Source organism: Podarcis cretensis (assembly GCF_951804945.1).
Source record: "Podarcis cretensis genome assembly, chromosome: 10".
NCBI classification, from domain to species: domain Eukaryota; kingdom Metazoa; phylum Chordata; class Lepidosauria; order Squamata; family Lacertidae; genus Podarcis; species Podarcis cretensis.
This window is the reverse complement of record NC_137179.1, coordinates 50,831,391-50,852,299: the sequence shown is the minus strand read 5'-3', so window position 1 is coordinate 50,852,299 and position 20,909 is coordinate 50,831,391. Positions and strand designations below refer to the sequence as shown.

The following is a 20,909-nucleotide window of genomic DNA, read 5'->3' as shown; positions in this document are numbered from 1 at the left end:
GACACCTATGCTAAAATTTACCTTGATGCTGTTTGTATTCCTGTGGTGTTGTCATGACCAATGAATTTTTAGCAAATAAATTCGACTGACTAACTGATATCCTAGGAATGGAATGGAATGGAATCATTCGGACTCAGGGGGTAAAACAAGAATCTTCATCCACTTTTGTATTTTAATTGTCCATTGCTCTTTCTTTGTAGGTGAGCTAAATTCATGGCTGTGCTAAATTCTATCAGGGATTTTATGTTTGCGGCACTGTACCATAAAAAAGGAATTTAATTTACCTGCTTACCAGCTGTTGAATATAGGGACAGATGGAGCCCTAGAAGCATTGCACTAGCCGCATGGGAGTTGCTTTCATCTGCACGGCTGGGATAACATTTGGCCAGGAGCCAATCATGCAGGTCTTTCCCTTTTTGTTTTTTTGTTTTTTAAATGATTTTTATTGAAGTTTCCACAAATTTTTATCAAAACAAACAAAACATAAAAAGATAACAATATAAGACATACAACGCATATAATTTCAACTCTTAATTTCATATACCTTTCTTTCCCAACTTCCTCATACCTCCCCTTTCTGCATTCTCATGTCTAATTAATTAATTAACAAATCCCTCCCTTACTTTCACCTTAATTTTAATGACACTCATTTTCTTTTAACTTGACCATTACCGCTATTAACGCCTATTTTTCTCATCCAACATCAATATATCATTCTCTAATTTTTAAATGTTTCTTTAGATAGTCTTTAAATTTTTTCCAGTCCTCTTCCGCCGTAGCTCTTCCCTGGTCTCGGATTCTGCTCGTCATCTCTGCCAAACCCATATAGTCAATCACTTTCATCTGCCATTCTTCCACAGTGGGTAGATCTTGTGTCTTCCAGTACTTTGTGATGAGTATTCTTGCTGCTGTTGTGGCATACATAAAAAATGTTCTATCCTTCTTTAGCACCAATTGGCCGACTATGCCCAGGAGAAAGGCCTCTGGTTTCTTAGGGAAAGTGTACTTAAGTACCTTTTTCAGTTCATTATAGATCATTTCCCAGAAAGCCTTAATCCTTGGGCACGTCCACCAAAGGTGAAAGATTGTTCCCATGCAGGTCTTTCCCAAACGGCTCCCAGCAGAGTGTCAGGTCCATGTTTGGAGCCTATGGGATCAGCCTTTGTCTGCACAATCGGGACATTTAACCATTCATCAAGGCCAGTGAATCCCAACCCCACCCCCCATGGACCACTTGAAAATTGCTGTGGCCCTAACAGACCCCTTAATGATTTCTCTGCTGCTTGTTGTAGCAATTGTTTTGCACTGTGATAAACACTGTATGATTTTTTTTGTATTTTTATTTCTTATTTTTTTATTACCATTTGAATTCCATAGACCTCTATAAAATTCAAAGTGGAAGTGTTATTCAAAGACATGCCATGAATGATGCTCAGACCACAGTTTGGGTGCCTAGCCCAAAGGCAATCAGGGCATAGGGGATACCACACGACTTAGGTAATGTTTAAGAAGCCCCAATGGAGAAAACTTCCTGCACATAAGCAATGGTTAAATCTGGAAATACCAGGCCGTGGCTTTTAAGACTTGAAGGGCTGTCATTCCCTTTCAATATGGAATGGTAAATGTGAACTGATTACATTACTGAGATCTGGTTCATTAGTGAACATCTGTCACACATCCTTCTCTGATGATATGGTAGAGTTCGGTGAGATTCCAACGTATGGCCTGATCCAAGATCAGTCCAGTGAAAGTGGTTGGAATGGAACTTTTCTGCAGTGTGTGAGCCACTATCAAGCGGCGTAGAACCCTTAGTCCAGTTCACTTAAGGCATAGCCCTTTCCGGACATTACAGTTTGGGAAAAAATAAACGCACGAGGAGGCGGAGAGAGGAATCCACTTGCCCCAAGCCTTTCCGGTTGTGAAGGAAGCAGCAATCTCCTTCTGAAGAGTCACTCTACATTCTAGAGCACTGGTTTTCCAGGGTTCCAAAATGTGTGTGTAACCTCCATGAGTACAGAAGGTTCCCAGCTTCAGATGTTACCATCTATGAGCTGGAAGGGCAATGGGAATGAAGCTGGAGGAAGCTGGAGCCAGTATGCTCATCCCTACCACCTGTCCTTATGGGTTTACTTTACTCTAAGAGTAATGCTCAAAGAAAGACTCAATGACCTTGAAAAGCTTGCTGATACGCCAGCAGAGCTTGATTCAACAAAAGGTACCACTTGTCTCAAAACTATTATCAAAGCAGAAGTTGAAAATGACGAAGCATCTAACCTATCAAAGTGCAGCTGCGGCATCCTCAATTTTATGTGATTGACAGCAATGACATCTGTGTTTAGGAGAACACTGCATGCTTTTGAACTTATCTTGGAATTTCTTGCTTGCAAGCACGAAAATGATGGGGTTTAGGGAGCTGCTCAAAACACAGATGACTTCGGTGAACTTATAAATGACAACTATCAGGTGTATATTGTCAGAGTTGAGCTGGTAATTCATTCTGTAAATTATCACTGCCGTCATCGTGGCATGATAGGGAATGAAGGCCACCGCAAAAACAACCATTGCAGCTAAAACCAATATCAAGGACTTTCCAATTCGATGTCTTCCCTGTTGGCGGTTTTTCATTTTCTGTAATGCTTTCACAGTCAACGTGTAGCATGTAAAGATGACTATGACTGGAATAAGGAATCCAAAGAGAACTCTGAAAATGGTAAAAGGCACTGCAAAGTGCAGAGGGTCTCCCACTTTATCCAGGCAAGCGGCAGATTCCCTTTTCCTCTGGACCATGAATGTGTAGTAAAAATCAGGAATGGACTCTATGAAGATGAGGACCCAGATGGCGATGGTGCAATACGTAGCTCTGCTTTTATCCCACCACTTTAAGGAACGAATTGGGTGGACGGCACCTAGAAATCGGTCAAAACTGATCAGTGTGAGAAAATAGATGCTTCCGTAGACGTTAATGTCGAAGAACGTTCGTTTCACCTGGCAGAATATCTGGGTAGAATATGCTGTGTGATTAAGCAGAAGGTAGTAGGCTGAAAAGGGAATCAGGAAAATCCAGGTGAAGTCGCACAGTGCCAAATTGAATAAAAATACAGTACTACTGGTCCACGATTTCACAGTGTATATATAATAGAGCAGCGTGAATGTGTTCCCAAGAAATCCTATTAGCACAACTAAGAAGCAAAGTATAAACACAAAGTAGCAGTACCATTCCAGCCTGCTAAAACTGCTGCAGAAGGTAATGCAAGTAGTATTTGACATCCTTCCATGGATTTTACCTGAAAGCAAAAGAAAAAGTCAAGGTGTTGCTTCAAAACACTTAAAAGGATCTCTGTGAGCAAACGGGACTTCAATGGTAAATAAATTCTCTGTGGCCCACTCACTTGGCACTGGCTCGGGTCGAATGATAGTATGGTACAATAAAATTGGAAAGTGGGCATTTCTGCACATCAGAAGATGCATGCACATTTTGTGCAGTGTCTGTGTAGACAGTGTGGTGTAGTGGTTAAGAGCAGTGGACTCGTAATCTGGTGAACTGGGTTCGCTTCCCTGCTCTTCCACATGCAGCTGCTGGGTGACCTTGGGCTAGTCACACTTCTTTGAAGTCTCTCAGTCCCACTCACCTCACGGAGTGTTTGTTGTGGGGGAGGAAGGGAAAGGAGAATGTTAGCCGCTTTGAGACTCCTTCGGGTAGTGATAAAGCAGGATATCAAGTCCAAACTTTCTGTATGATGTTGCCTTCACCCAAATGCCATCCCCATATTGTTTTCCCATGTAATTTGGATTTACTGTTTCAGTGGAAAAATATGGCAAATAAGGATGCTCCTTGATGGCCCTTTGCCTTCCCTTATTTGCCATATATTTTTGCATGCAGAAGGTCCCAGGTTATCCCTGGCACTGGAGAAACCACAGCCTGAGAGAGTTGCTGCCAGCTAGTGGTGTTACTCTGAGCTAGATAGACCTTTGGTCTAACTTGATATAAGACAGCTTCCTAGCCTCGCCATGACTTTTGTTTAGCCAATTGGTACCTTGGTTCTCAAACTTAATCCATTCCGGGAGTCCGTTCGACTCCCGAAACCGCTCGAAAATCAAGGCGTGGCTTCTGATTGGCTGCAGGAGCTTCCTTCACTCAAGCGGAAACCGTGTCAGATGTTCAGCTTCCGAAAAACATTCGCAAACCGGGACACTTACTTCTGGGTTTGCGGTGTTTGGGAGCCAATTTGTTCGACAACTAAGCCGCTTGAGAACCAAGATACCACTGTATCTAAAGCTTCTCATGGTGAATAGCAAGTCCATTTGGGGATTGTGGGGGTGGATTCTGATCAGGACTGTGGTGGTGGGGTTCCAAAGGGTTAAACCCCCTCATCATGGTCCCAATCCAGCTCCCCTTCCCCTGCTCAATTCTATATAGCAACAAAGCAAGGCCCCACGATGAGAATAATGCCACATTTAATTTGTCATTGAGTCTCTCCAGCCAATGTTTGCAAAACACCTATTCCACAAAACCCTAGTTTTCTGTACCTAAGACTGCTATTTTATGTGTTCTTAGACTGCTCATTTCCACAATCCTGCTGTTCTTGTTTGGAGGATACCTTGCATTCCAGCAGGGTAATGCAACTCATTTTGTAGTTATAAGTATCTATTGGTAATTACTTCTCACTGCTTAATCTCTGGACTACTATAAAGACTCCCGTAATTACAAGCACAAAATGATAAGGAGACATTATCCAGGCTAAGATGATAATATTTAATTACTTCCTGCTAAACAAAGGTACTATGAAGGCAACAATCCCATAATGTGCGTTAATGCTGCTTTCTGTGTCTAAAATTACCAAATGAGGACAAAGTGAAACATGAGAAGGTGCGGGGTGGGTATATTAGCTTCATCATGTGTCAAAGCATGTGTGAGTGGGTCATGGAGCTATGTGCTGTTGACAGATGTGAAGACTGCCCATTATTTATTTTTCTAATCAATTTATATTCCACCATTCCTGTGGCATCAGTGACAAAACTCCCCCCCCCCAGCATCCTACAAACAATTAAACTGTCTCAGTCCAGAGTTGGCACAGCTATTAGGCAGGATGAGGCCATCACCTCATGCGCTGCCCCCCGCTGGGTGCCCCACCACTGCCAGAGAAGCAGTGCTGATTTTGGATGAGATTGTGTAATTTCCAGCAAGGTGTTGCTGGAATCACGAGCCTGCAGGAGCTCGTGTGATTTCTTGCACGATCTCACCTGAAATCAGCATTGATGCCAGCACATTGAAAATGCATGCACTACGGTAAAGTGTGTAAACAATGCATATATCAGTGACTATAGCATACACCAGTGTGTTACATTAGGGAAAAGTGCTTTGCAAATGTGTGCATGAAGATAAATTTATCATGTAATGCTGATGAATTTTCATGTAGACTTAAAAAATAAATAAATCCACAAATTGATGTGTATGTAGAGAACTGACAGTTGGAAAAATGAGAGACTGAGAGAAACTGAAACTGTCACATTCACCCATTCCTAGTCATGTATATCCTATATTATGGGATACGTTGCAAACAATGGTTCATAATTATAGCCTTTCACGCTTTGCAGCATTAGGCGTTAGTAAAAACAGAAACAGATATTGGTCTTTAATGGAACAGTAGCTAATATGACATCCAGTACTGAAAATTAATGCTTTACCTTTTGGTTATTAATTGTGAGGCAAATTCCTCTTTTATGCTCAATTAACACTCCAGTAAAGTGTAATGAGCTATGCCAATTGAAATTTAACGTTTCATTTTAATTCTTAATGAAATCAAGGTAAAATGAATTGTCAAGATCTGTATTTATTAGAATTAAAGGAGAACTGTTTGAAAATCATTTCAGTATAAGAATTCATGGAAAATATAATATTCAGCTGCAGGCTCTGTATTCCATGCTTATGTATAACTTAAAACCCAGGTTATCTACATTTCTTTCTCGAGACAGACAGATGCCAAGAACAACACTAAATGCTGTATCCCATTCAAACAAATACTTGAAAATAGGTCTTTTACTATTTTCTTACCTGGTTTAAAAATGGTTGCATTCTCCATTGTGCAGGGCTGGGAGTTCCAAGTCATCTCGGAATTTCCCCATTAATCTCCAGTTTTGTCAGAATCCCATTAACGTCTATGTTCTCGTCTATGTTCGTTAATAATCCACATATTGTGGATAATGAAAATGGAAACATACAGGCCACTTCTTTCAGCCTCTAGACTCCTCCCCTTCACAGAGAAAAGCTAAGTCACACTTTTCTGCTTGCCCACACTTTTACAATGATACCGCATATTATCTCAGGAAAACAATTTGCCACCTGTGTTTTCACTGCTTATCACAAAAATACGCCGCATAAAATCCAAACCGATCAGGTTTTGTTTTCTGTAGATGCTTTTAAGGAATCCTAGGAAACCAATCCAAAGTACACAACAGCAGCTAGCTAGCTACCTTTGTGGGTCTTTTTGCTCACAGCACTGGCACCTCCATTTGCCATTGTGGTGCACTGATTAGTGTGTCAGACTGGGGCCTCAGGGAGCAGGGTTCAAATCTCCACTAAGCCATACAACTCACTGGGTGACCTTGGGCCAGTTGCTGTCGGTCAACCTAACCTACCTCACTGGGTTGTTGTGAGGTTATAATGAGGAGGGGCAGAACCATGCATACCACCTTGAGGTCCTTGGAAGAAGAAGAAGAAGAAGAAGAAGAAGAAGAAGAAGAAGAAGAAGAAGAAGAAGAACGAGAAGAAGAGTAGTAGTAGTAGTTTGGATTTGATATCCCACTTTATCACTACCCGAAGGAGTCTCAAAGTGGCTAACATTCTCCTTTCCCTTCCTCCCCCACAACAAACACTGTGAGGTGAGTGGGGCTGAGAGACTTCAGAGAAGTGTGACTAGCCCAAGGTCACCCAGCAGCTGCATGTGGAAGAGCAGGGAAGCGAACCCAGTTCACCAGATTACGAGTCTACTGCTCTTATCCACTGGCTCTCTAGAGGAAAAGCCAGAGTTCAGTGTAACAAGGAAGGGAGGATCTTCCCTTTGTTGGAGGCCCATTTTGAGAAGGACGTAGTAGTCTTAGTGAATAGTACCTCTTAGAGATTTTTTTAAAAAATTAGGTGGTATATAAATGATTTAAATAAACAAACAATAGTCTTCCCAAGCTGACAAATGTTTGCCATCGAATCCCATGACCGTTGCTTGTCCAGGCTCCCCCTCTTTAGCCTGCTGGTGTGGTTATTGGTGTGCAGGTGGCATCACTCGGAGAGTCCTATCTTAAGGAAGAGCTGGTGGTGGTCAGCCTTTATTTTAAGAACATAAAAAGAGCCTACTGGACCAGGACAGTGGCCCTTTCAGTCCAGCATCCTGTTCTCACAGTGGCCAACCAGATGTTCCCGCATTCAGCAGGGCTTGTCTTATGTTCTTATGAAGAATTTGTTTCCATCACAAAGCGGCATTGCAAAGGTTTACTCGTTCCAACTTCTCTTGTGGTTGCTTTTAGTATTTAATCTCTGTGGTTTGATATTCACATTTTAAAAAATGGTAAAGGATAAAGGACCCCCAGACGGTTAAGTCAAGTCAAAGGTGACTATGGGATTGTGGCACTCATCCCGCTTTCAGGCCGAGGGAGACAGCTTTTGTCCACAGACAGCTTTCCGGGTCATGTGGCCAGCATGACTAAACCATTTCTGGCACAACAGAACACCGTGACAGAAACCAGAGCACACGGAAGTGCTGTTTACCTTTCCACCACAGTGGTACTTATTTATCTACTTGCACTGGCATGTTTTCAAACTGCTAGGTTGGCAGGAACTGGGACAGAGCAACAGGAGCTCACTCCATTGTGGAGATTCGAACCGCTGACCTTCCGATTGGGAAGCCCAAGAGGCTCAGTGGTTTAGACCACAGCACCACCCATGTTCCTGGTTTATATTCATATAATTGCCATAGAAATTCTCTTCCTGATGTGTTAGCTTGCTACTTGCAGGGAGGTGTTGCTTCTGTACATGAGAAGGTTTTTCAAAAAGGGTATCTCAACTTGCTGTCTAATGTGGCACAACCCACCTTGCTGTCCCAGGACCCTTCCACCTCATTGGACTGCCACACATGTCAATCTGGCCTTAGTTCTACTAAAATCAATTAAAATTCAAGCACCACGGGTCATAGTTTGAACCACCTGCTTTTTTGTGTTAACCAATTAGCCTCCTGAAATAGAAGCATTTCAACGAAGGCCATTAACGTAAGCTTCTTTGTAGCCACTTTAAGTATTTTTCATTGTGAGAAATGATTCTATTTTAGATGCTCGTTCTCCCAGACTGGCCTCCTGAAGCATCGCTCATGGCACTTAGCCATCACTTACTTATACATTGCCTCATTAGGAAGAAGTGGTATGTTAACTTTTCAGCGTTAAATAATGTTAGCACTCAGCCTACTTCCCCCCCTTTTTTTGGTTAACGCTGCTCTCTAAGCAGGGTAATCACATTGCAGGAAGAGACTTCTACCATGGCCATATCTGAAACCAAAAGGGCTAGAATTTACCTCAAAACTGGGCTGGGGGAGAAATTGTTAAGATGGGAATACAGGATAACCATAGCTCTAACTCAGTAAAAGAAGCCTTTAGCTTTTTCACAGAGAATAAAATATGCTGTAGATATCCAGTTAGGATGGAGATTAATGACTTTATTGTTAGCATACCACCAAGCTGAATGCTGTCAGCAGGTCTAATTACTCTTCTGTATGGCTGAGTTGCCACAATAAACATTCTTTTGTTGCGTTTCCCATGAAATACATTCTCCGCTAACAGGACTCTTAAAGCCAGTTCAAACTGAGTTGAAGTAGTTCTCTTGGGTTGCAGTTCTAAACTTGCTCGCACAGGAGTAAGCACCATATCATTCATTGTGGCTTACCTCTGAATAGGTACAGATGAGATTGCCCTGTTGCAAGTCTGGGGGTGGGGCAAGGTGGGCAGCCAATGGCATCTTATCTCTCCCATTCGACCAACTTGAATCAGCCCAGGGCCTACATGCTAGCGAGACTGAATGTGCTACTCTGAGCAACACAACAGAGGAGAGTCCAGGAAATATTACTCGTAGAGAGACTATGCCCTTGTGGACAGAGACAAATAGAATCCATCACACATGTTATTTTGCACTGCCCCTGGTATCAGACAATACAACCCAAGTTTATTAATCAGTTGGTTGTTAGCAGGGAGTGGCATTCAGGCGAATGTAAGGTAGCCTTCCTTACACTTACTCAGGATGGAGATAGCAATCAGGTTTCTGCAACACGCACAGAGGATTCCTGAATGTTATACAACACTAATCTAAGTGTTAAAAAGGTAAAGGTAAAGGGACCTCTGACCATTAGGTCCAGTTGTGACCGACTCTGGGGTTGTGGTGCTCATCTCACTTTATTGGCCAAGGGAGCCAACGTACAGCTTCTGGGTCATGTGGCCAGCATGACTAAGCCGCTTCTGGCGAACCAGAGCAGTGCACAGAAACACTGTTTACCTTCCTGCTGGAGCGGTACCTATTTATCTACTTGCACTTTGATGTGCTTTTGAACTGCTAGGTTGGCAGGAGCAGGGACCGAGCAATGGGAGCTCACCCTGTCGCGGGGATTCAAACCGCCGACCTAGGCTCTGTGGTTTAACCCACAGCACCACCCACGTCCCAAATCTAAGCGTTAGATGCAGGTTTTTGTTTAGCTGGTGATATATAATGATGCTGAAAACCAGATACTGTATTGCCCAGCCCTAGTCATGGGTGGGATGGCAGAATTGAAGGACACACCCCAGCCAAGCGAAAACACTCAAAGTAGGGCCAGAAGCAGGTGTGACTAGGGAGGGCTTGTGCCCTGAGGAGAGACGTGGAAGGGCCACTTTCAGCTCCCAACCCCAGGCCATATCCAGTAAACTTGCACATTTACTGAAATACCCATGAGCACTTGTATACTAGCTTGAGGAACACCCCCCACACCCACTTGTTCTTCCTAGTATAATACCTAAACAGGCCCAACAAGAAAATGCTATGATGTGGGAAAGAGTGTGTGCCAGGCCACAGCAGGAGCTTTGGAGCCAACGTTCTGCGTGTCTCGTTCTGTGGGAGCCACAAGCCAATTCTTTCCTTCACACAGAATCAACAAAAACTGCACCATTCCAAAAACGTTTTGCAGTCAAATGTATGCATGAATGTGACACGAGTTTTCCAAGCCATGTCACAACCGCCGGGAAGGGGTATCTCTGTTTACCGTGTAAACAGATGCCTTACAATGGAGCCGCCGACCATATTCTTCGCCAAACCTGCGCATTTGCATGTTTATTGGAGTTTGATTCAATCATTGAACCTCCTAAGCAAATATAGACCTGCCACCTGTGTTTTCTCCCTCTCGTATTAGAGCAGTGGAAAACCTGTTGGGCGAACATTTGTTTTAACACGTTTCTAACCATCTTCTCATTGCAGGCCAATTACTCCGATTGAAAATGTTCCGAGAGGACCACGGCTCTTGGATGACAATGTTCTTCAGCACCATCCTCTTCCTCTTTATTTTTTCTCACATATACAATCTGTGTCTCCTTATGGCAGGTTACATGAGGTAAGCTGTGTTTCCCTAAACCATATCCTCTTAATTAGCTCTTTTGGGTGCCGTAACAGATTGGTCATTGCATAACTAACAGAAAGCCTATGGTCCTCCAAATGTTCTGGGACTCCAACTCCCATCAGTCCCAGCCAGCATGACCAATAGTTAGGAATTATGAGAGCTGCAGTCCAGAAAACATACTGAGTGTGACAGGTCTGCATTGCGGAGTGAATCAGATTCATTCCTATCCTTGAATATGGCACAAATCTTTTCATAACTGAAAATTGTAACTTGAGTGGTGAATACAGCTTGAGTTCCTGGAGGTGTGTATGTGGTTGTTGTTGTTGTTGTTTTAATGCTCATCAGTTTCTGGCATATGGCTAGAAAAGAAGTGAAGGACATGGGCCTGCTGATTTCAGGCTATCATGTCTTTTAAATTTTATTAGGGGGTGGCACCCACCTGCATTCCCCCGCTCCTTCTCCACATTTTCTCCCAATTTCTATGTTTCACAAACACACACATAACCTGCATCACAACCCTCCCAGACCCTGCAATTGGGGGACACCAGGGCAGTAAAGGGCTACACAGTGCAGCCCCAGAAGACATCTCACTTGGGGTCACCTCAAACACAGCAGTGCCTCTGTGCAGGTGACCTATTTTATTCCATGAGCCCACCAGTCATGTATGGAACTTGTTACATTCCCTTGTTTTTGCTTACTAGCTGGGACAATAAAATGGGGAGCAGTGGGGGAAGGAGTAAACGGAATGTGTCAAGGACCTGGTAGTGAACGGCATGAATTTTGTTGAGGATACTTCTGGTCAAACATGGTGTCAGTGGCATAGCATGGTGCAGGGGGGGGGGCGGCCACACCAGGCGCAACATCTGGGGGGGGGGTGCGCTCGCACTCGCAGCTCTCTGCCCCTACCTGGCTCACTCACTCTCTCTCACTGCAGGGGGTGCAAATTACTTGCTTTGCCCCGGGTGCTGACAACCCACGCTACGCCACTGCATGGTGTGTCCTGCTTTTGGGGAAGCTGTATTTCCGTTTGCCTTTTTTCTTTTTAAAGTGCTCTTTTCTGAAGGGGGATGATATTTAAAGCATCCCTGCTGCTGAATGGGGGAGCTTTTCCCCCTCAAAAACACACAAACCAGCCAACAAACCAAACCAAACATGGTTCTTTATAAAACAATGAAAAGAAACACACATTTTTTTGAGGATTCAAAATACTAGAGAAGCCATTATATGCAGCGGCGCACAGGAGGGACCAGGGGCTGGGTGTGAAGAGTGCACAAAACCTGCCATACCAGCCGAACCCTTGCTGATGGGTGTGCATGGGGCACAGAGGGTTCACGGGCCACACTGTGCTGCATACCTGTGCAGGGGGGGAGCCCATCTGGCTTTGGTGAGGGGGCCAGGGTTGCAGTGGCAAGGCCGTGTTTTGGAGCCCAGAGACCCCCAGCAGCAGGCAGGCAGGGTGGAGATCCCGATGGGGTCGTGCACCCTCAAAACCATGTGCCCACTAGTTCTCCCCACACTATTCCCCTGGTTATATGTTAGCATCTCAACAGACTCTCTCTGAGGACACATCACCCTGGCTGAATCTTAGCAGGTCTTGGCCTTCTCACTGTCTGCCACAATAGGGGGCTGCCTAACTGCCTCTGTCCCCATCTTTCAGCCTGGACACTGAGCTCCAGCTCCGAGGGTCTTCTAGCGGTTCCCTCCCTGTGAGAAGTGAGGTTACAGGGAACCAGGCAAAGGGCCTTCTCGGTAGTGGAACACCCTCCCATCAGATGTCAAGGAAATAAACAACTCTCTGACTTTTAGAAGACATCTGAAGACAGCCCTGTTTAGGGAAGATTTTAATGTTTGATGTTTTATTGTGTTTTCAGTCTTCAGTTGGGAGCCGCCCAGAGTGGCTGGGGAAACCCAGCCAGATGGGCAGAAAACAAACAAACAAACAAACAAACAAATAATAAATAATAAAATAAAATAAAAATTATTGTGTGGGATTCACAAGATGGTCCCTATGGTCACATACCCTTTGATGCTCACCAATACCCCTTGCCCCTTCTGGATTTTAATTTTTAAAAACCCAGAGTTTTACAAAACTCTTTGCTTCTCTGCTTGGGAAGCATTGCCTGTTGTTTTTTTTTCCCTCCTTTTTCTGTGGTGTGGTGGAGTGGTGTAGCCTGTTGTTTGTTTAGAGGGAGGATAATTCTGAGAATTCCCAATGTTCTGTGAAATGCACATTTTGTAGTGTATACAACAAGGATCCCCCCCCCCAAATATGCCAAGAGTTTGGGTACCCCTGATCTACACCATCTCAATGTGTTTTGAGGAATCAGGACAAAATGTATTGATATCAGATAATTATATTTCAGGAGACATTGTACACTGCCACAGAAGTATGTGTTAGCAGTTAAGGCACCATCATCTAAAACAGGGCAAGGAATCCAAAACCTTTCTGCCTTGCAAAACACTGGAATGAAAGCCAAACTGCCTTCTAAAATCAGCGCTGTTCCTTTCCTTTCCCACATCATATGGGTGTGTTATCATTCACCAGCATATTTCTGGGAAGAACCACAAGAGGGCAGCAAAAGGCTTTAAAAATCAGAAGAGAGGAGGTATATTTTGGGACTTCAAAAAGATTCAACCTTTAGAAAGCTGTGAATAGTGATCAGTGTTGCTTACCATCCATAGCAGCATGTACTGTGAAGAGTCAGAAATCCAGTAATAAGAGCCTATACAGAACTTCCCCCAAATTATAATGATATTTGTGGTTTTCTATATTTTTTATCTTTATTTTTTTAAAAAGAATTTAATTAGAATGGAGTTACGCTTGAAGAATTATTCAAGGCAGGCTGGTAACGTGGCTTGTTAATTCAGTTATGGTTCTGAGTCATTGCTTTTCTTCTTTTTCTTCTAAAAAAGTATCACTAATTGCCTCTATGTGGTAGGGTTGGGCCAGATTTCATCATGTCTGCCAGAAAAGTGTTGAATTTGCAGTGTCCCAAGCACAGCGGAATGATGAGGAGTACGTGCCACATACTCTATATTACTTTATTTACACTTCAAAGCTGGTAGATTACAGAAAAACATCTTGCCTCTGCCGGAGCAGAGAAAGCATCCTCTCTCCTCTAAAGCACGGAGAGAACACTGTGAGAACAGTGAAAAACAGGAAACCAGTGTACGTCACATCCAGTCTCCTTTCCCGTGAGAAAACCCAACAGCACAGACTGTGGAATGTAAACACCTGTCTCGTGACAAGCACTTCGCTGCACAGTGAAGAGAGCAGAAACCAACAAAAAGAAGAGGGGGCATCTCACCCCCTCTAAGCTCACTTTGAGCAATAAGCTGTTTGTTGTTGTTGTTTAGTCATTTAGTCGTGTCCGATTCTTCGTGACCCCATGGACCAGAGCACGCCAGGCACTCCTGTTTTCCACTGCCTCCTGCAGTTTGGTCAAACTCATGCTGGTAGCTTCGAGAACACTGTCCAACCATCTCATCCTCTGGGGTTCCCTTCTGCTTGTGCCCTCAATCTTTCCCAACATCAGGGTCTTTTCCAGGGAGTCTTCTCTTCTCATGAGGTGGCCAAAGTATTGGAGCCTCAGCTTCACGATCTGTCCTTCCAGTGAGCACTCAGGGCTGATTTCCTTAAGAATGGATACGTTCGATCTTCTTGCATTTTTTTTTAAAATAATATTTATTCAGAGTTTAAGAGTTACAAAGAGAAAAAAGAAAACAATACAAAATACAAAAAAAGAATACAACAACAACAGAGGAAAAAAAATAAAAAATAAAAATACATTCGCTTAAAAAAGAAAAAGAACAGATTAAACCTTTACATAACTTTCTTCCTTTACTTATTTCCATGACCTCCTCACACCTCCCAATTTTGTATTCTAGTTCAAATCGTTTTTTCAGCAAATCCTTCCAACCTTATTTTCATTTAAGTAATTTAATTTAATATATTATAGTTAACGTCCTCTCTTTCATCAATTTCATCAACTCATTTTTACTTAATCCTTTATATCATTTCTACCAAAACCACCTAATTTTCTTTTTCCAACATCTTTCTAACAGTCCTTAATTTTACAATATTTTTGAAGATATACTTTAAATTTTTTCCAATCTTCTTCCACCGACTCTTCTCCTTGGTCCCGGATTCTGCCAGTCATCTCAGCCAATTCCATATAGTCCATCACTTTCGTCTGCCATTCTCAGGTGGGTAATTCTTGTGTCTTCCAATACTTTGCGATGAGTATTCTTGCTGCTGTTGTGGCGTACATAAAAAAAGTTCTATCCTCCCTTCGCACCAATTGGCCGACCATGCCCAGGAGAAAGGCCTCTGGTTTCTTCTGGAAGGTATATTTAAATACCCTTTTCATTTCATTATAAATTGTCTCCCAGAAGACCTTAATCCTAGGGCATGTCCACCAAAGGTGAAAGAATGTGCCCTCAATCTCTTTACATTTCCAACATTTGTTATTGGGCAAATGATAAATTTTTGCCAGCTTGACTGGGGTTAGGTACTACCTGTAAATCATTTTCATTATATTCTCTCTTAAGGCTTTACAAGCTGTAAACTTAATACCTGTGGTCCATAACTTTTCCCAGTCAGCCATCATAATGTTATGTCCAAAATCTTGTGCCCATTTAATCATAACAGATTTAACCGTTTCATTTTGTGTATTCCATTTCAACAGCAAGTTATACATTCTTGATAAATTCTTAGTTTTAGGATCTAACAATTCTGTTTCCAATTTTGATTTTTCCACTTGAAAACCAATTTTCTTATACGTTCGATCTTCTTGCAGTCCATGGGACTCTTTAGAGTTTCCTCCAGCACCATAATTCAAAAGCATCAATTCTTCAGCGATCAGCCTTCTTTATGGTCCAGCTCTCACTTCCATACATCACTACTGGGAAAACCATAGCTTTAACTATATGGACCTTTGTTGGCAAGGTGATGTGTCTGCTTTTTTAGCCACCCAGAAATCGTGGGGTGGGGGATATATCAATCTCATAGGATGCTCTGTAGCAGACCTTAGCTAACAATGAAAAGTTTCAAAGAGTAAAGTCATCCAACTGGAATCCATTAGCACATTTAGAACGCATTAACATATTTGCCAGGAGGAAGTTTATTTATACTATTGATCTTGCCACGTTGTCGGTTCATTACCAGCAGCTACTGGTTGCCAGCCTGCTTGGATCATCATCCGTCGGATCGGATCGGAAATTTGCACTCGGAAATTGTAATGTGATGCATCTCTGTTTGCCTCCTGTGCTGCTTCATGTTTTGGGCTCTCTTTATTAAAAGAACACACACCTCAAATATTTCTTCTACTCTTTCTACCCCTCCCCCCTCTCTTGTGTGTGTATTTGATAAAAGCCTGTTAAAGCTTATATGCCATGATAACTTTGTTAGGGGGGGTCACTAACCAAGTGCTCCCTCCCCAGAACAAAACCCACTGAAATTAGTGGACCTTAGTTAGGCATGTTTATTGACTTCACTGGGTCTGCTTTAAGTTGGAGTAACATTGGGCACATCTTTTAAGATGCCCCAAGGCTCTGTTTTGGTTTCTCCCCCCTTCCTTCTGGGGTTATGCAGAAAGGAGCAAACCATTAAGGAAATTATGACTCTAGAGCAGTAGTACCCAGTTAGCTAACGATTACAGACCCCTTGTTTTTCAAAAGCCAAGCCACAGACCCCTACTTTTGAAAATTTTGATATCTCTGTGGTAATATTTTTTTATGTGAATGGTGCCATGGACCACCTGGGGTCTTCGGACTGCCAACTGGAAAACATTGCTCTAGAGGAGGAACAGGGAATCCACACTCACCAATACCAGTAAAAGAAAATGGGGTGTCCAGGCCACTTCATAGTCTTCTGCCTCAGATTTACATCAAGGTGTTGCCTGGGGTTACCATGGCAACACCTCATGTTTCTTTTGGAATGTACTTGGATTGTATGGACAGCATTTTCAAGGTTTTGCTCCTTTTTATGAAAGCAATAATACAACATTCCCCATGGGTGATTTTTTCCCTTTTCCTGAGGAAATTTACAGTTTCTCAAACTCGAGAGCCTATAGATGATACACTGCAGCTCCCTGAATGCGTTTACACTCTCATTCAGTCAAGGTTTCCTTTGTGCAGAGAGAGACCAGAGAAATGGATTCCCTCGCATGTCAGAGCCCAGCTGAAGCCAGTAGATGATGCCACCTACTCCTGCTGCTTTAGCCATTGTTCTATGCAGCAATCAAGATAAGAGCAGGCAAATTTAATTGTATATACGCATTAAAAAAAATCAATAAGATTTTTAATTAACTACAAAAATCCCTTGCAACCTTGAGGTCCCCCCTCAAAAATAATATGATAATCAAGATTGCTGAAAGAGAAATAATGTGAAGCTTTCATAATATGACTATGCTAAAATTGGATATTCAAGGTTGAAATTATTGTTCCTATTTTAAAATTGTAGCAGGAGGTTTCAGCCAAGATTAACTGGGATATTATGAACATTTAAATCTCCTCATTTTTATTGATTTGCTTGTTTTACTTACGACATTTAGACACCGATTAATGACTCGCGTTTCTAAGCAGTGTACATAAAAACAGGCTGCAGAAAATGAGGCAATAGAACCATCAAAAGTTATCATAAAACTGACCACTTCCTGTAAATGTCTACTGGAACAAGTCTTAGTGCAAGTCTCCTCATGTACTTGAAGTTCAGCAAGAAGATGCCTGTCTAATCTCAGCTGGAAGGGAGACCAACAGGTTACAAACTGTGCATCTGAACCATGGGCAACGATCAGCAGATCTCAGTGATTGGGCCTCAATATATCTTGGACCCATGTTGGTAAGGCCTTGCAGATTAATGAATGATCTTGAATCTGGCTCAAGAATTTAGGGACAATTTTTAAGCATCAAAGTTATGCGGTGTTGGTAGTCTGTCCCCATCAGCTGTCTGGCCACAGTATTTTGTCCCAGCTGGAGCTTCCAGACCAGACACAAGGGTATCCCCAATGTGGTGTACATTGCAGTAATCAAGTCTTGAGGTTAGAAATGCATGAATCACCATCGCCAGACTATCCTTGTCCATGGGGATTTTACCCCATTTTACTGATGTGGATCTGCACATACTAGTTAACTCTGAGTCCAGTGATTTGATTTAACTGGGCTTTGACATTTATTTATATATGTCTGTCTGTCTGTCTGTCTGTCTATCTATCTATCTATCTATCTATCTATCTATCTATCTATCTCTGTCTATCTATCTATCTATCTATCTATCTATCTATCTATCCCACTTCTTCCCCAGAACTGGTAACTCAAGGCAGCTCACATAAATTAAAACAAATGCACATAAAACACACATAGCTTACATACACACAAAGCTACAGTTAAAAACTAGTTAAACTACCCGAAGGAGCGTCTCCACCCCCATCGTTCTGCCTGGACACTGAGGTCCAGTGCCGAGGGCCTTCTGGCGGTTCCCTCTCTGCAAGAAGCCAGGTTACAGGGAATCAGGCAGAGGGCCTTCTCAGTAGTGGCACCCACCATGTGGGACACCCTCCCACCAGATGTCAAAGAGAAAAACAACTATCAGAATTTTAGAAGATATCTGAAGGCAGCCCTGTTCAGGGAAGCTTTTAATGTTTAATAGGTTATTGTATTTTAATATTCTGTTGGAAGCTGCCCAGAGTGACTGGGGATACCCAGTCAGGTGGGCAGAGTATAAATAAATTATTATTATTATTATTATTATTATTATTATTATTATTATATCTACAGAATTACAATAATGTGAAAAAACCATATATGTTAAAATGCAGTGAGTAGTGTTAAGATATGCCATCCTGTGCTCCTTAGAAGAAGGGTGAAATGCAGTCAATAAAGCAATGGGTATAGAATATGTCAAAACACTTGTGAAGAACAAGCTAGCCATGTCTTGAAAGTTGGGAGACGTGTCTCTGGAAAGCTGAGAGAAGGGGGAAGGGAACAGACTGGGTTTGGATACATTTGATTTTGGTGATGGCTTCTAAATGTCTTGTGCCCTTAGGAGCAACTCATATGCAAAAGGTTTATCTTAATGTACAGTTCTGGGTCTTTGTGACAGAGGCACCTAGAGAACTATTCTTTCCCTCCTGCTCCCAGGCCTGGCTGCATGTGACAACAAGCTGGGCCATGCTGCAGATTTCAAAATGGCGCCTAATTAGCAGAGCCACTGGCTGGACAGACAAAAGGCTGTCAGATAGATATTCTGAAGTGGCAAATTCACACTATCCAGGTATATTTGTGACAGCTCCCCCCCCATACACGCATACATACATGCACACACATGTTGTGCACATGTGTTCAAATTTTAATACATGTTCCTAATGCTCGATACTCGTTAGGTATAAAAATGTTGCAGGGATTCTTTGCTCATGTTTCAGAACAGATGCTTTATCCATGACAGACAAAAAAAAGGAGGTTATAGAAATAGATGGGGCAAATGAATAGGAAGCAGGAGCTGCCGTCAAAACTCTTGGGAACTAGCAAATGTCACCTTGACCATTGTTCTAGCTGATTGCTGCTATAGCCTCTGCCCCATTGCTGCAAGTGGAAGCAAAAATGAAAATTACAGTATTGGAACCTATTAAAATTGAAGTAACCTAGTGAGAGGGGGGGGAGGAGAATTATGTGGTCCATTTGAAAATATTTTTATCAGACTAGAGGAAGGAAGGGAGAGAGGGAGGGAGGAACAATGGCATTGGGTAAATCATTGTAATGCTGCTTTTACTTCCTTTGTGCTGCTTAAATGGGAATAAATTAGAACAAAATTGGCAGCTGTTGGAAAGTTTTTAGCAGCCTGAATAAGTGCTATATTGATTGATAAGTGGTGGTGGACTCCAGTGAGGGTTTTAGCAGTAAAATTGCTCATGATGCATTGGTACCTAATTATCCACAGTAATGGAGAAGCTGCTCTTAAATTTGTTGTGAAATAGATGGAGTAGGGTTTCGGGTCTGCATCCGCATCGCCATTTTAGAGATGTCTGGTGATATGGCTAGGCTGCACAACTTGTGGCTTGCCAAGTCAAATTATGTAAGATCTGTTCAGAGGTGGGAAGAGCTCCCTTCTTTTTTCTTGCTGCCTGCCACAGTGGGAAGCTGTCAAGCATCTGATACACCCACAATACATGACTGGCAGTCAGGAGTTCAGTTTGATGGGTCACATGCCGGTGTCTTGTAAGCATTTGCCCCAGGGCTGCTCATGTAGCTGAGCACCCCTGCTCAAAATTGTGTCACCACGATTACCGTGGTACCTCTGGTTGCGAACGGGATCCATTCCGGTGGCCCATTCGCAACATGAAAGGAACGCAATCCGCAGCGGCACGTCTGTGCATGCGCGGGTTGCGATTCACCGCTTCTGCGCATGCGCGTGATGTCATTTTGTGCGAGCGGCAAAACCCGGAAGTAACCCTTTCTGGTACTTCCGGGTCACCGCTGGACACAACCTGAAAAAATGTAACATGAAGCAAGCGTAACATGAGGTATGACTGTACTCTCTGGGCCTCATTTTCTGCCCTTTTCCCTTTCCTTGTGGCAACCCCACCCAGCCTCCCCCCTTGTTGCTAAATGACACAAGGAGCATAAATGTTCCCTGAAGGGGAAAATACGCACCAGACATAGGAATCGCCCTGCTATATCAAGCCAATGGCCCACTGAGTCCGACATCTTGTTTTCACAGTTAGCACTCCTGCACAACCAACTCCACCACCCTCTTGGAGTTTTTCTAACTAGAAAAGCGATGGGACCATGCACTGGGAAGTGTGGGGTAAGGGTTGTAAAACCTTGCCACAACCAAATCAGAATGAAATGTTCAATAAACAAGTTGTCTTGAGCTAGCCACAGTTGCTGTGATCCGAAAGTGGCTTGTGCTGAGGTAACAGGGGAGGCAAAGTCCTGCGATTAGACGTGACACAAGCTTGTCGTATTAAGCTTCCTTTCCATGACAGTCCTTTTATGAAGAGATTTACTGTGTCAGAAATGCATGTCTGATCTGTTTCATTTTTTTTATGCACGGAATTAAGGTATTCCATTTTTGGTCAAGAAGGCGCATTGCACCGAAGCATAGTTTGCACTGCACAGAGCTGGCAAAAAGTGAACCAGACGATGAATACTGGGCTGTGTGTGTGTGTGTGTGTGTGTGTGTGTGTGTGTGACATAAGAACTCATTTGTGTAGCCATTTGCTGATTTTCCAGATGCTTCCAAAAGAAACCTCTTCAGCAAAGGGCTCAATTAGAAAGAGAGGGGGACGTTGTTGC

The 20,909-nt window shown here is 42.9% G+C and overlaps 2 protein-coding genes across 4 annotated transcripts in view; one reads left to right on the top strand and one right to left on the bottom strand.

Annotated features, from left to right (window-relative positions):
* The window catches only part of TMEM117 (transmembrane protein 117), a 215,750-nt gene that overhangs the window by 27,335 nt on the left and 167,506 nt on the right, over positions 1-20,909 (top strand). For all 3 annotated transcript variants that reach the window (XM_079994283.1, XM_079994284.1, XM_079994285.1), the window contains exon 3: positions 10,478-10,610. In XM_079994283.1, coding sequence (XP_079850409.1) covers positions 10,478-10,610 — 133 coding nt within the window. The remainder of the gene's footprint in view (positions 1-10,477; positions 10,611-20,909) is intronic.
* Positions 2,071-6,107, bottom strand: LOC307225946 (P2Y purinoceptor 1-like; the record flags this gene model as incomplete). Its single annotated transcript, XM_079994376.1, has 2 exons — positions 2,071-3,284; positions 6,053-6,107. 2 exons carry the CDS (start codon positions 6,105-6,107, stop codon positions 2,278-2,280), a joined length of 1,062 nt encoding a protein of 353 aa, XP_079850502.1. The 3' UTR covers positions 2,071-2,277.